General features: G+C 43.3%; 1 protein-coding gene across 1 annotated transcript in view; it reads right to left on the minus strand.

Moving 5' to 3' along the window:
- Positions 1-16,744, minus strand: part of SYN2 (synapsin II) — a 199,306-nt gene that overhangs the window by 16,614 nt on the left and 165,948 nt on the right. The window contains exons 6-10 of the mRNA XM_023547903.2: positions 16,031-16,093; positions 15,463-15,605; positions 7,039-7,113; positions 6,486-6,588; positions 5,007-5,156 (exon numbers count right to left, since the gene is read on the minus strand). Of these exons, the coding sequence (XP_023403671.2) occupies positions 5,007-5,156; positions 6,486-6,588; positions 7,039-7,113; positions 15,463-15,605; positions 16,031-16,093 (534 nt within the window). The remainder of the gene's footprint in view (positions 1-5,006; positions 5,157-6,485; positions 6,589-7,038; positions 7,114-15,462; positions 15,606-16,030; positions 16,094-16,744) is intronic.

Consider the following 16,744-nt stretch of genomic DNA (forward strand, 5'->3'; position numbering starts at 1 on the left):
AGGCAGCCTGGGCCCGCTCCCATGCCTGTGCCCTTTGTGTGCTATAGTTAACCCATCCCAGCTAGGGGCTGGCTGGTAACAAGGTAAGATGTGTCCTCTCCCTTGCTTCACTCCCCCTCCCTTCCCCCACTGAACTAGTGTCCTTTAGGTGTTCCCCTAGAATCAAAGAAGAAACGCTCTCATGATGGAGTTGCAGGCAAAGATATAGAGAAAGGTAAACAACTGGGTAGTGATGTCTGCTCTAGTCTTCGCCCAGAAATCTGGGTAGGAAGCAGCTCCTAGGCTTGTGACTCAGGCCAGAAGCTGCTTCACTCAGCCTGGGCCGCCAGAGCTACAGAAGAGGCGAGCAAGAGGGGCCTGTGAGAAGTGGCACATGAATTAGTGACAGCATCTAAGGGCCCAGATGGTCAGGCAAAGAGCTGGTTGGGCCTGCAAAGTCCTGGCTGGGACCCAGGTAATGCCCCCTGGTTTGTATCACTTGCACACTCCCAAAATCCTTAATAGGATCCTGGCTCAACTCCAATACGCTGGTAGTTATGCAGTGGCATATCAAGGGGAGGGGTTAGTGGCAGTGGTTTGCCTGGGTGGGAGGACCATTTTATCACTGTTGTTTGTATACAACTGTTAGAACTAGGTGATGATAAAGAGTAGACATTTGGTTAGTTTTATGATTGTTGTTAAAATTCTCTACAGATGATTGACTGCACCTGGGCAGACCACTCCCATCTATCCTCCTTGGTACACCCATAATGTACTCAATGGCTACTAGGTACTAGGTACCCTGCTGGGCCCTAGAGATACAGCAGTGAACAAGCTCCTACTCTCAAGGAGCTTACATTCTAGTGGAGGAGACAAAGAAATAAATAGACAAGAATAATCTTAGCTGATGCTGAGTGCTATGCAGAAAATTAAAAAGGGGAGAGGTGGTAGCCAGTGACTAGGTGGCAACTTTGGACGGGGTGGTTGAAGAAATGCTAGTTACACTGTTGTGAAGGAGCCAGCCATGCAAGGATAAGGGGGAAGAGCATTTCGGAGAGAGAGCATACAGCTAAGGCAAAGGCCCTTACCAGCGTGGCTAGGGCAGACTGGGCAAGAGCTACAATGGTTTGAGGACAAAGAGGCAGATAGGGGCCTATACAAACTGCTTGGGGAAAACTGGGGGGAAGGGAAGGTTTAAGGGAAAAATAACCAAGAGATCTGCTTTGGCCATGTTATATTTAAGATACCTTTTAGACACTGAAGTAAAGATTTCAAGCAAGAGTTAAAAATGTGAATCTGGATTTTAAAGGGGTGGTCAGGGCAGGAGATTGATATGGACTGGCCGAGATCACCAGGGAGTAGACACAGACCAAGTTCTGGGGCATTGACATTTAGAGATTTACAGAAGTGGAGGAGTGAGCAAAGGAGGCAGAGAAGGAGAAGACCTAGAGCCTAGCATCCGTTTTAAACTAAGGTTAAGCAACATTCTGGGGTAGGCCTGTGCTAGTCAGCAGGAACACAGAGACGAATAAGGCACGGCCCCTGCCTACAAGGCACTTGAGAAGCATTTACAAGATCAATTTAATCATGTGAGCTGAGCACAGAAGGACTCTAGAGATCATCTAATTCAACTCGATTTAATAGGTGAGGAAACAGAGGTCTAGAGATAGGAAGTGACTTGCCCAAGGTCACACAACCTTAAGGCAGAGTAGGGACTAAGGCTTGAGCACCCCGACTGCTAGCCTGGCAAGCTTCCCACAACATCCTGCTGTAGCCTCTAATGAGAGGCTGAGCAAAGGATAGTGGGATTTCTGCAAGGAGCCCCATCTTTAGGGAGGCTCATTCCTCACCTTGCTTCCTGCTTTGACTCTGATATATTATAGATTTCCCTTTAAAATGTTTAAACTGCAATATTTAATGTTTATAAAAATAAGGGCCTTGTTCCAAGGAGTGCTTTCTGTGAAATGGAAAATACTTTTATGTGACATCTCTGGAATGGAAAATATTTTTGTGCGATGTCTCTCTTGTTATTGAACTTTTATGCATCAGAAATCATTTTCATATAATCTAAATTTTATTGCTAGAAGGTGATTTTTTTGTTTATCCCTCATTTTACAAACAAAGGTCCTGGCTGAGGCACAGAAATGCGGAGAAATTGCCCAAGGTCACCTGGTCAGCCAGCAGCAAGGCCAGGGCTAAGCTCAAGTCTCCCAGTTCTCAGCACAGCCTTCCTCTAGTTCAGGATGACTTCCCTCGCAGAAGGCTGAGAGAGTGTTGTACACACTTATAGAAGTACTTCAGGACCCCTCATAGAATCCTGGAGCAGCCCATTTCTGTTTATCTTGTCTGGGCAGAGTCGGGCTCTCTTACTCAGTCAAAAATTCTTTAAGAGGCTACCGGATGTCCTCTGTATTTCTCAGGGCTAAAGGGAAGAAGGGGATCACTTGTCACTCTTTCTCTAGGGAGGGCCAAGCAAAAATTCGCCAATCCTATCATCGACAGAGTCAGTGTAGACTAAAAGGCAGGACTAGGATCCAAGTATCTTGGCTTCATCAGATTTATAAAATCTAACCACAGGGCTGATTATGTTTTTAACCATGAAATTCTTTTCATCACCTCTAGTTAAGCACAATATATAAATAATGGCCTTGTATCTCTGACAAGCAATTAATTTTTGTTCTCCCAATTACCTGGCTATAATTCTCTAGTGACTAAATCCCTGAAGTTCAGGGCACTTGGCTAGGAGTCAGACAAAGTATGAGCCAGCTACAGAAGATATGAACTGCCCACAAGAGCTAACGTATGATGACACCCCACTGCATGGGGCTACTCCCAATGCAGACACCCAGACGGTCAACTTCTCTTAGTCCAGAATTTCCCATTTACTGAGCATCAGTATTCCACTCAAAGAAATTTTTAGAACTCAAAGGCATTTAGATATCATCTCATATCAGAGATGGGGAAACTGAGGCTCAGAGAGGGAAATGACTTGCCAGTCGTCATATTACTTTATTTTAGTTGGAAATACTTCTCATATATTATGTTTCCAGTCTTTGTAAACAGAATACGCAGTACTGACTACCGTTTAACCCTTTCTTGATAATTCAGGCCCATTCTTATAAACACGAACTACACTTCTATGCTATGATTCTGTGACAATCAAATGATGAGAAGAGAAACCTAGGTAATTTGCTATTCTAAAGAATCCAAACTGCTTTAATAATCCAGACTCCCCCTTCAGAGTAAGGCAGTCAGCCTTCTTTCTTACTGAAGAACTTCTAGAATCTAATTGCCTTTGCTTCTGGCTGCAGTAAAACTCTCAGTGAGCACTGATATGCAGAAAAGAGAAGGGTGATTTCAAAGCCTGAGACTTAAGGAACCGAAGCCCAGAGGTTGCTTACTTACATGATAACAGACAAACGCCAGTTGTCGTGGAGTCGATTCTGACTCATAGCAACCCCATGTGTATCAGAGTAGAACTGTGCTCCATAGGGTTTTTAATGGCTGATTTTTCAAAAGCAGATTGCCAGGACTTTATTCCAAGGTGCCTCTGGGTGGACTGGAACCTCCAACCTTTTGGTTAGCAACCAAGCACATTAACTGTTTGCAGCAAGTAATAATGGCTAACCTTTATTGAGCACTTAATATGTACTATGCCATATTTTAGGTGCCTTATCTCACTTAGAAAACCCTGGTGGTATAGTGGTTAAGTGCTGTGGCTGCTAACCAAGAGGTCAGCAGTTCGAATCTGCCAGGCGCTCCTTGGAAACTCTGTGGGGCAGCTCTACCCTGTCCTGTAGGGTCGCTATGAGTAGGAATCGACTCAACGGCAGTGGGTTTTGGTTTTGGTATCTCACTTAATACTCTGAACTACCATGTGAGCCAGGGATTGTTATTATCTCTCATGAGCCACAGAAAAGGACCGTGTCCAAGGTCACAAAGCTAGTAAATGGAGGTACCAGGATTCAAACTCGGGAAGTTTTCGTTTCAAAGCCCACACTCTGGATCACTATTCTATTCTAACTCACTAACTGAAGCAGGATTTTAAAGGAAAGACTTCTGAGAGAATTCTCATTTACAATTTGATAAAACTTGATTCCGAGAAAGGGTAGTAATTCCTGCTCCCCCCGACCCCCTGCAAAGTTACACATCTGTGTAGGGGCAGAACTAGACTAGGATTCGGTCCTTTCATTCATTATCCCAAGTTCTTACCACTTCATTACACAAAAGTTCAGTGAAAAGAAGATTTGTGATATTTTTGAAAAGTAAGGTAACTTCTAGGTGGGACTAAAGCACCCCTGGCCTGGGGTCCCTGACTCTCTCTGGTCCACTCAAAGGCCTCAGGGCCTGATGTTCTACAGAAGCTTCAGTGTGGGTTTCCCACTCAACCTGCAGCTGGTACGATGTCATGTGAATGGGATTGGCCATGGGTCATGTATCACAGGCCACTGAAGAAGGCTGCCTCCTCTCCCTCGTGAAGCAGAGAAGATTTCTAATAGGAGTTTTGCCTTGTCACCTTCTCCCAGAATGAGGGACCTGACTCTCCCCTCTGTCGAGACCAGCAGATTCCCCAGAAAGACCCTTCTTTCTCCATAAATTTGGCACACCCATCACACACAGACATAAATAGTTGGTAAGAGGTCCTATCCAGCCCCTCCTCAGGAATATCCCAATTTAAAAGACTGGGCATCCTGGCTCCCAGGGGAAACTGGCTCTGGTTCCCTGGAGACTTCAAGTTTATAGGGAAGAGACCCAGGTCTCACTCCATCCCTGGACATTTCTACGGCTGGTACTGCAGACTGCTAATAAGTCGGTCTCTATAAGGGGTGGTGGAAGATAATCAGGCCTCCAAATGGGAGGGAAGGTAAGGAAAGGGAGAGGGAGAAGACTTCTAAGATCACATCCAGGCCTGAGGATATCTGACCTCTACTCCATCCTAGACCCAAAGCCTAGAGCAAGGGGGGTGGGGGGTGGTGGGAGGGTTGGAACGGTTCTTGGCTCTCTTGTGTCTCTTCCCAGCCACTTACCTGTGGCTGCTGGGTGGTTAAGGGTCTCTGAGGAGACAGGGCAAGGGTCCTGGACAGCAGCTGGTTCATCTTGCTGATGACTAGTTCTGTGATGAGTTGTCTGTCTTCCACTTGGTGTTCGCCAATCAGTGGCATACTGCAATCCATGACCTGATGGAAGGTGTGGCCAAGTGAGGAAAAGGACTAGAAACATAAGAGGCCTCGTACAGTCTTTCAGAATGGGAAAGAGTTAAACTGACAGAGATAAGCTGGAGGTGAAGCTGATGTTCTTATCTTCAGCTTGAAGCATGTTCCTAAGCGGGAGTAGGATCTTTCTCCCCTCCTCCTGCAAACCTGAGCCTTGGGCCCTTCCCCCAAACTTCAACTACACCGGGACTCAGTTAGTCTGAAAGACTGATGGCTGAATGTAGTGGGGAGAGGTAAGAGCAAGGAGAAAGTGCAGCCCCAGGGCTAAGGGGTCTGCAGGAAGAGAGAAAGATCTGGCCAACACACTCCCTTATGTCCCTGGGTCACAGGAGGCAGTTTTCATCTCTTTGTGACTTTTCACCCACACAATCTCTGTCTCCAAACATGCTCCACTCATTAAATGACTAGATTCCTGCCTCTGCTACTTATCTGGCAGGCTGCCTTCCCTCTTTCACCACCAACCCTGATTCTTCTGATCCTTCAAGGCCCAGATCAATGTTTTCCTCCTTCAGGAAGTTTTTGCCCTATTTGTATCATAGACTATAGCCCACCTCTCTCATTTATGAATGAGAAAACTGAGCTACTCAGAGAGGGGAGGTGACCACCCAGAAGGTTAGATCCCAAGCAAGCCATGGAGGAGATTCTGAAGCCCATTTTAGGGATCCTGACACCAGTACTGTGGGAATACAACCAAGTCCTAAAAGGGAGGCTTTTTGTGCTCTCAGAAGACTGCAGGGATATGTGTGAAAGATTCATACTGCCATTGCCTTTCTTAATTCAGGAAAAGGGAGTTAGCAAAGACCCAAGCTGAGTAATATGTCTCCAAGACTCAGTAAGATGCTAAGAAGAATTTTTTGCATCTAGGAGACCAGGTTGAGATACTGATTCACTAGCTTTGGGCATGTGTTCTTGGCCTTAAGCCTCAGTTTTCTCACCTGAAAAATGAGCAGGTTGAACCCAATGAATCCCAAGGTCAACTTTCTGAGAATGAGAATGGTAAAAACACTACAGCCTTTCTCAGAGGAATGGCATTAAGCTAGGGCCCCAGGAAGCCATATCTGGCATCTCCTACAACATGGTGTCGGTCAGCCTAGCCAGTTGGCAGCAATGACTCCCCACTTGCAGAGGTGTATTGCTATGCACAGCCACTGATCTGCCAGTTGGGAATCTTCCTGTGGCCCAGAACACTAACCCAAATGCAGTCTGGGCTGCCTACACAGTTCTCAAGCCAAGAACTTGGCCTCTAGCCTCAGGAGTTGTCTTTCACTGAGATGCTCCTTGGGCCAGACTTACCTCAAAAATGTAGTCTTTCCCATCTTTGCCATGTACAGCTTTGACAGCACAGATGTCCAGGCCACCAAACATCTCAGAGCAGGTGTCCACCCAGAGCTTGTACCTGGAGGGGACAGGAAGGTGTCCTGAGCCTGGGGCATTAGCTTCCATCAAGTTGGCCTGCTGGTCAAGCTCTTCTTGCCACCTCCACCTCTCCCATTCCCTGTCCCTTTCTCATCCCTCCCTCCCCTCATGAAGATTATTCCCTTAGCTACAGTGCCCTGCCCTCTGCTCTCCAGAGCTGACTCATCTTTCCAGGCCCAGAGCAGGTCTCACCTCCTCTAGGATGCCTTCTTTGGCTATTACAATCCATACTAACTAGTCTTCCCTTGGAGCTTGTATAGTCTTTATCTCCATAATTTAACACATGACCTAGTCCTGTCTGATCTTTTTAACTGGCTGCTTGGGCTTGTCCTGTTAGATCAGAGGCTCCCTTTGGGCAGGGCTTACTTCTTAAATCTCTTCATCTATGAAAGCTTCCCTCTCACCGAACCAGGTACTCTCTCTCACTCACCTGTCTGACATGGCAATTTGCTCCAGCATTGCAGATCCTGTGTTTGTTTTCCAGTTCCCTGAGATGGATGTCCTCCTGCAACAAGGTCCCACCAGGACAAGACAGGCAGTGAGCCACACCAACAAGAGAAAAACGAGAACCTTCCAGAATTTTAGCTAAAGGCTGCTTTCTCCACCCACTGCTCCCACAAATAGCCCGGGGGGGGCTGTCTGCTCAGCCTAGAGCCCAGCTGCTTCTGCCAAACCCCCATCTGCAATACCCTCCTCTTCTTTACAAGGTCCAGCCTAGACCTCTCTGGCTCCCTGGATCTTCTCAACCAGATGAGCTCTTGCTCTCCTTAGCATCCCTACAATACTATGCCTATACCTCATCTACAAACCTACATTCACTTTTTACTTTAGTTATTTGAGCTAAGTTTTATGCACAGGTCTGTAATCATTCGAGGATATATATTGTGTATTCCCAGAGTCTACCTGCTCAGAATCCGGGATGTCTGATCAGTATATACAAACTGAATTGAATTGATCCTGTGTAATCCCTTAGAGTTCTTGTAAATATCTCCCATTGCTTCCTTATTGGCTCACTCATTCATTCATTCAACAGTTAGTTTCTGAGGGCCCACCACATTAACAATGTGACTCTGGGCAAGTCAGTTAACCTCTTTGGGCTTAAGTTGCTTTATCAGTCAAATGGAACTGATGGCATCCAGCAGTCAACCTCTTCTCTGTTGTGCCCCCCTCACCCTCCATCCTTGAGCACATGTTGGAGTTGGCTAGACTTGGACTAAACAGGAGGCAGACAACCTGATTTCTGGTTCTGGATTTACTCTTAACTGGCTAAGTGACCTTCGGCAAACCACTTTACCTCTCTGAGACTCTCTTATCTGTAAATACAGGGTTGTTATGAGGACCAATTGATATAGGCTCAAATAAACTGTAAAGCACAAAAACCACATCTTTTTAAGATGAGTCTTCAACCTAGACACAGTCAAGAGGAAGAAGATCACCTCGGGGCAGAAAAGCCCTGCTCCCATCACTGACAGAGCCCTCATGTTCCATCTCCATCACTCAGTACTGTCTGAAGACTGTATGTGCTCATCTCCACTCAGCAGTTCCCAAGAATATCCTCCCCCGAGATCTGACTCCAGACACTGAGAAACCTAGGTACAGCCTGAGGTGGCCCAGTGAGCCAACTGATGGGAATAACTACTCCTCACACTTGTACAGCACTGACAACTTTCCAATATTCCTCCTCACCAAACCCCTCACTAAAGCCTCACTTAAACCCTTCTGCTGTGGGCAGGGTAGGATTCTTTCCCTCACTTTACAGACAAGGAGATAAGACTCAGAAAGGCTAGGAGACTTGTCCAAGGTTGTATGTCTATCTCGTCCAGGCAGCTATGAGATAAAAATCCAGGTTTCCTGGCTCCCTCAGTGTGATGCTCTTTCCCCTATACCCCACTACGTAGCTCAGAAAAACAACGACAACAGCCAAGGGGCTTGCAAAACCTGAACAGAAACACAAAGACAGAATCATAATAAAACAGCACTGTCCACGGCACTGGGTTTGGTTTTTTTTTTTTTGGTTTTGTAGTCATAATACTGGTGGTTTACAAATGTGTCCTGTGACTAGACTGAGCTCCTCAGAGGAGGGATAGGGAGTCACTCACTTCTATGTTCCCCAGCACAGAGCCATGATATATAATAGGGTCTCAGAAACTTCAAGTAAATAGTAATAATGTCCCATACATTTGTATGGTACTTTAAAGTTCACAAAGTTCCCTAAGAGTTCACTTCCCACTCTTCTCTAACCACAGGAAACAGGACACAGACCCAGACAGGCTGCCTGGGGCATGTGGGAGTAAAGGGGATATTGAGAGACCACCGAATGACAGGCCCACTGCCACCCTGGACTCTTAGGTCTTCTGGCCTCCATTGAGAGTGGAGACAGGAACATCACCTTCTTTCCTCCAAACACGGGTGTCTCAGGGTTTTCCAGGGGGAGAGCTGGAAAAGAAGGGGAAAATCCCAAACCTTATCTTGGCTATGCCAGGTCAATTCCTTCTTCTGAGAGCAAGGATATGGATAAAAGTTGGGGGAAGAGGAGTGGTGGAGAGAAGCTGAGAGGACCTAAGCATTCCCTCAAATAACTGACAGTCTCTTACAAATAAAAAAGTAAACTTTTTCTAAAGGTGTTCTGGTCACCAACCCCTCATCAATCTTTGAGAATTCACTCTCTCTTTTTTTTTTTTTTATGCTTCGCTCTAAATTGCTTTTGGAAACTCTAACTCTTAAAAATTTGGCATCTCCTTTTAAGGATCAAGATACTCTTACTCCACTATTATCATCAATAAACATTTTTGTTTTATTTAGGGGACTTTAAAAATGTGGTTAAAAAAATATATAACAAAATATGTGCCAATTCAACAATTTTTACACAGACAATTCAATGACATTGATTATGTTCATCATGTTGTGCCACCATTACCATTATCCTTTTCAAAATCATTCTACTACAATTAATAGAAACTCCCCAAAGCAATGACTCCCACTTCCCCCCTCTCTCCCACCCCTGTTAATCACCCATCTACCTTTGTCTCTATACACTTGTAATTGATGTATTTCACTCAGCAAAATGTTTTCAAGGTTCCTTCATGCTGTGGCATAAATCAGGCTTCATTTCTCTTTATGGCTAACTAACATTCCACTGTACGTTTATCCATTCATTTGCTGACGGACATTTAGATTATTTCCACCTTTTGGCTATTGTGAAGAGTGCTGTGATGAACGTTGGTATACAGGTTTTTCTTTGTGTTCCTGCTTTCAATTCTTTTGGGTATGTACCTAGAATTGGGAATGCTGGGTCTTAAGGTAGTTCTCTGTTTAACTCTTTGAGGAATTGTCAAACTGTTTTCTAGAGTGGATATACTATTTTGCATTCCCACCAGCAATAAATGAGAGTTTCAGTATCTCTATACCTTTATTAACACCTGCTATTTTCTGTTTGTTTTTGTCTTTCTTTTTTTAATCATAGCCATTCTAGTGGGGGGTGAGGTAGTATCTCATAGCGGTTTTGATTTGCATTTCCTTAATGACTAAATGATGCTGAGCATTTTTTTCAGGTGCTTGTTGGCCATTTGTATACCTTCTTTGGTGAAATATCTATTCAGGTCCTTTGCCTGTTTTTAAATTGGGTTCTTTGTCTTTTTCTTGCTAAATTTTAGGAGTTCTTTATAAATTCTGGATATTATACCTTTATCAGATACATGATTTTATTTAGGGGACTTTTAAAATTAAAAAATAGGAAATTTGCTTTCCTAGGTTCCTGGAATCATCTATTTTAGCTAGTTTTTATAACAGCTTTTTAAAATATCCTGTTTTACATCATGTGTAATTTTAAAGCAATCCTCAATTCCTAGGAAGCCTATAAATACAAAATTATAAACACATCAAAATCAGGAATTGAGTCAGTAAAGGTTAAAAAAAAAAATTATACCTCAGTTTTCTACAAGGGCTCCTCCCTGAATACTTATTGGGTGCCTACCATGTGGAAACTCCTGTGGCACAGTGGTCAAGACTTACGTCTGCCGGAATACTCCCAAACTCATTCTATGAAGCCAGCATATCCCTGATACCAAAACCAGGTAAAGACACCACAAAAAAAGAAAATTACAGACCTATATCCTTCATGAACTTAGATGCAAAAATCCTCAACAAAATTCTAGCCAATAGAATTCAACAACATATCAAAAAAATAATTTACCATGACCAAGTGGGACTCATATTAGGTATGCAGGGATGGTTCAACATTAGAAAAACAATTAATGTAATCCATCATATAAATAATACAAAAGACAAGAACCACATGATCTTATCAATTGATGCAGAAAAGGCATTTGACAAAGTTCAACACCCATGCATGATAAAAACTCTTAGCAAAATAGAAGGAAAATTCCTCAACATAATAAAGGGCATTTATACAAAGCCAACAGCCAATATCATCCTAAATGGAAAGAGTCTGAAAGCATTCCCCTTGAGACTGGGAACCAGATAAGGATGCCCTTTATCACCACTCTTATTCAACATTGTGCTGGAGGTCCTAGCCAGAGCAATTAGGCAAGATAAAGAAATAATGGGCATCCAGGTTGGTAAGAAAGAGGTAAAAGTATCTCTGTCTGCAGATGACATGATCTTATATACAGAAAACCCTAAGGAATCCTCAAGAAAACTACTGAAACTGATAGAAGAGTTCAGCAGAGTATCAGGATACAAGATAAACATACAAAAATCAGTTAGATTCCTCCAACCAACAAAAAGAACATTGAAGAGGAAATCACCAAATCAATACCATTTACAGTAGCCCCCAAGAAGACAAAATACTTAGGAATAAATCTTACCAGAGAGGTAAGAGACCTATACAAAGAAAACTACAAGACATTACTGCAAGAAACCAAAAAGACCTACAAAAGTGGAAAAACATACCTTGCTCATGGATAGGAAGACTTAACATTGTAAAAATGTCTATTCTACCAAAAGCCATCTATAGATACAACGCAATTCCGATCCAGATTCCAACGACATTTTTTAATGAGATGGAGAAACAAATCACCAACTTCATATGGAAGGGAAAGAGGTTCCAGATAAGTAAAGCATTACTGAAAAAGAAGAACAAAGTGGGAGGCCTCACTGTACCTGATTTTAGAACCTATTATACTGAGACAGTAGCCAAAACAGCCTGGTACTGGTACAACAACAGGCACATAGACCAATGGAACAGAATTGAGAATCCAGACATAAATCCATCCACATATGAGCAGCTGATATTTGACAAAGGCCCAAAGTTAGTTAAATGGGGAAAAGACAGTCTCTTTAACAAATGGTGCTGGCATAACCGGATATCCACCTGCAAAAAAATGCAACAAGACCCATACCTCACTCCATGCACAAAAACTAACTCAAAATGGATCAAAGACCTAAATATAAAATCTAAAACGATAAAGATCATAGAAGGAAAAACAGGGACAATGCTAGGAGCCCTAATACATGGCATAAACAGTATACAAAACATTACTAACAATGCAGAAGAGAAACTAGATAACTGGTTGCTCCTAAAAATCAAACACCTATGCTCATCCAAAGACTTTACCAAAAGAGTAAAAAGACTACCTACAGACTGGGAAAAAGTTTTTAGCTATGACATTTCGGATCAGCATCTGATCTCTAATATCTACACGATACTGCAAAAACTCAACTACAAAAAGACAAATAATCCAATTAAAAAACAGGCAAAGGATATGAACAGACACTTCACTAAAGAAGACATTCAGGTAGCTAACAGATAGATGAGGAAATGCTCACGATCATTAGCCATTAGAGAAATGCAAATCAAAACTACAATGAGATTCCATCTTACCCCAACAAGGCTGGCATTAATCCAAAAAACACAAAATAATAAATGTTGGAGAGGTTGTGGAGACACTGGAACACTTATACACTGCTAGTGGGAATGTAAAATGGTAAACCACTTTGGAAATTGATTTGGCACTTCCTTAAAAGGCTAGAAATAGAACTACCATACGATCCAGCAATCCTACTCCTTGGAATATATTCTAGAGAAATAAGAGCCTTTACACAAACAGATGTACACACACCCATGTTCACTGCAGCTTTGTTTACAATAGCAAAAAGATGGAAGCAACCAAGGTGCCATTCACAGATGAATGGATAAATAAATGATATATTCACACAATGGAATACTACGCATCGATAAAGAACAATGATGAATCCGTGAAACATTTCATAACATGGAGGAATCTGGAAGGCATTATGCTGAGTGAAATTCATCAGTTGCAAAAGGAAAAATATTTTATGAGACCACTATTATAAGAACTCAAAAAATAAACAGAGAATAAAATATTCTTTGATGGTTACGAGAGGAGAGAGGAAGGGAAGGGGAGGGTTTTTCACTAATTAGATAGTAGATAAGAACTATTTTAGGTGAAGGGAAAGACAACACACAATATAGGAGAGATCACACAACTGGACTAAACCAAAAGCAAAGAAGTTTCCTGAATAAACTGAATACTTCAAAGGCCAGTATAGCAGGGGTGGGGGTTTGGGGACCATGGTTTCAGGGGACATCTAAGTCAATTGGTATAATAAAATCTATTAAGAAAACATTCTGCATCCCACTTTGAAGAGTGGCTTCTGGGGTCTTAAATGCTAGCAAGTGGCCATCTAAGATGCATCAATTGGTCTCAACCCACCTGGAGCAAAGGAGAATGAAGAACACCAAAGACACAAGGTAATTATGAGCACAAGAGGCAGAAAGGGCCACATAAACCAGAGACTATATCAGTCTGAAACCAGAAGAACCAGATGGTGCCTGGCTATAACCCACGACTGCCCTGACAGGGAACACAACAGAGAACCCCTGAGGGAGCAGGAGTGCAGTGGGATGCAGGCCCCAAATTCTTGTAAAAAGACCAGACTTAATGGTCTGACTGAGACTAGAAGGACCCCAGAGGTCATGGTTCCCAGACCTTCTGTTAGCCCAAGACAGGAACCATTCCCAAAGCCAACTCTTCAGACAGGGATTGGACCGGACTATGGGATAGAAAATGATACTGGTGAAGAGTGAGTGAGCTCCTTGCATCAAGTAGACACATGAGACTATGTCAGTAGCTCCTTTCTGGAGGAGATGAGAGGGCAGAGGTGGGCAGAAGCTGGCCAAATGGACATGAAAATAGAGAGTGGTGGGAAGGACTGTGCTGTCTCATTAGAGGGAGAGCAACTAGCGGGATATAGCGAGGTGTATATAAGTTTTTGTATGAGAGACTGACTTGATTTGTAGTCTTGCACTTAAAGCAGAATAAATTAAAAAAAAAAAAAAGTGTTACATCTGCTAACCAAAAGGTTGGCAGTTAGAATCCACCAGGAGTTCCTTGGAACTCTATGGGCAGTTCTACTCTGTCCCATAGGGCTATAGGATCACTATGAGTCGGAATTGACTCGACAGTGACGGGTTTGGCTTTGGTTTTTTGTTTTTGGTTTACCATGTGCCTGCTGCTGTACAAGGTGGTGGGGCACAGAGGTGACACCACTGTTCTTGCCCACAAGGAGCTCAGAGTCTGAGGAGGAGAGCAACATAAAACCACGTGAGCGAAAGGGCTAAACTAGAGGTTGTAAAGGGTGTTATTTGAGGAGTGCAGGGACCAAAACAAACAAACAAAAAAAACCCTTGCGGTCCAGTCATTCTAACTCATAGCAACCCCACAGGACAGAGTAGAACTGCCCCGCAGAATTTCCAAGGAGCAGCTGGTGGATTCAAACTGCCGACCTTTTGATTAGCAGCCTAACCACTACGCCACCAGGGTTTCCACCAGGGGCAGGGAGTATAAATGCTGAAAAGAGGAGTGAGGGTGGGAGAAAAAGGAAAGAAAAATGGAATCAAATGGGGAAGGCTGTTCAACCTTGGAGTCCCAAGTGGTAAATTCATATATTAACAATGTTCTTTCTTTGTAAAGAAAAAAAAAAAAACAACTGTAAATTTCAAAAAAGTTGTGGTGGGGTGAAGGAAGCAGGAGGGAGTGTAACATTTCCAAAATTGGAATTATAAACCATTTGCATTCCTATGTAAATTATGGAAGGTCGGGTAGCCTTGAAATCTTTTCTTTTTCTAAATTCTAATGGAAGAAAGCTTTGGCTCTCCATGCTGGCAAATGGATAGTCAGCTGGAGAAGCCATCTACTTCATAACCACAGGGCTTTTAATGCTGTATAGCATTTCCGGGCTATATATTACGTCAGGAGTTTCTTAATTTTTCTGTGCTTTGGCAGTCTGCTGACGTTTATGGGTCGCTTCTTAGATGTATAACATGTGTAAGATGTATAAATGTATAAAATACAAAGGAATCCAATCATTTTAAATAATTATCAAAACATTAAACAAATTTGTGATTAGCAGTATATACGCTTCTTTGTAAACAATCGGATGCAGTGGCAGGTCTAATAACTACCATGATTTTGAAGTGGTGAAGAGAATAAATGGTATTTAAAAGTGTCTGTAACATCTGTAATGTGATTCAAAATTATCTGTGATTACTATTGGTGACAAAGTCTCAGGTACTGCTATGACTACCATGGTCTATCATCTATGTTCACAATCGAGGGGGGTGCTAAATTTTACTTGTAGGCTAGTGAAAATAAATATTAATTTCTTTTCTCATTTAAGTTCATGGACCCCTCCTCCAATGAAAAGGAACCCGGTTTAATAATCCTTGGCTTAGCTGGCACCCTCTCCCTGATCTACCTTGTAAGCCAGATGAGGTTAAACTTAGAGCTGGTTGCTACCCGGAGGCTTAGTTCCCCCATTCCGACTCAGGAGAAAATGGAGCATATCTGCTGAGAGTCTGCCCCTCACTCACATGTAAGCCTTGTAGTTGTTGCCTATCTTCTGGACCCGGATGTCATACTTGGAGTCAATGAAAGGCTCTGCTGTGGCGTAGGTCTGGGTGAGGGCCACCACACTAGCAATGTCTTGGAAATCGTAGTGGTTTTCCACTTTGACCTAATGTTGGAGCAAGACAGAGGGGAAGAGAGGCAGACATACACATACACACGCTAAGAAGTCATAAGAGACCTGAGCCAAACCCATTGAGGCACTCCTACTCTAGATGCAAACTGGCATGTCACAACTCCCTACGAGGCCCTTTCTATCTTCCCTTCCCAGGGCCCAGAGACCACACCTGCTGCCAGAGACCAGGAGACTAAGCAGGTAGCCTGCACTCTGTTTGTTGAAAGAGGCCTAGTCTGGCAACACTCATGCCTTCAGAAGGGACCAAAGCATCTTTTCCTTGGAAAGACTTTATCAATAACAGAGGCAGAAGAGCAGCCTACAAGTGAGCTCTCTGTACAGTGCCCTTTGAGCTTTCTCTCAGAACCTTCTTGGTCTCAGTCCTCAACGCTGGAGCTCAGCAGACCTCTCTGCCTTACCTTGCCCATCCCCGAGTGAGCGTGGCCAATCTTCACCACCACAGGGAATGTAGGCAGTGTCAGCTGGAAGCAGAGGAAAAAGGAATGAATTGGTCAGAGTGTGTTTGTCTCTGTGGAATCCCACAAATATTTTTATTGAGACTGCCCTTGGAAAAAGGGTCCTTTAAAAAATGATTCCAAGCTACTTGCTTTACACATTGAAAAACTGAGGCCCATAGAGTGCCAGTAGCATGCCCAAAGTCACACAGCGTTATTAGTGGCGGAGATACAAGAACCCTGCTTCTCCTAGTTGTTACTCACCGTATCTTTAAAACTCATTGCTTCAGTCTTCTCTGCATTAGGCAAACCCTGGGCAGGACTGGCCCTCAGCCAGAGAGAACACGACAAAATGCATCTTTGAAGGAGTAAATTATATATATATGTAAATTATACCTCAAAAAACCTCACTTAAAAAATATATCTTTGGAATCTTAACATTCGTTTTTGGTGTGCCTCTCCCAGCTCTCAGTGCCCTCCTTCCCTCTCCAAATGTCCAGTTTTCCTGTACTGAGCCTGGTCCTCATCTCCCTCTTCTACACTCTCTTCATTGTTCAGCAACTCCCCAAGCCCACCACTAAACATGGCTTAGTATGCCAGCTTTGAGGTTGGAAAACAGCTGTTGCAAGAATTCAGAATGTTTTATAGAGGAGCAATACAAACTGGAAAGGCCTTAAC

This window comes from Loxodonta africana, chromosome 22, assembly GCF_030014295.1.
Source record: "Loxodonta africana isolate mLoxAfr1 chromosome 22, mLoxAfr1.hap2, whole genome shotgun sequence".
Classification (NCBI taxonomy): Eukaryota; Metazoa; Chordata; class Mammalia; order Proboscidea; family Elephantidae; genus Loxodonta; species Loxodonta africana.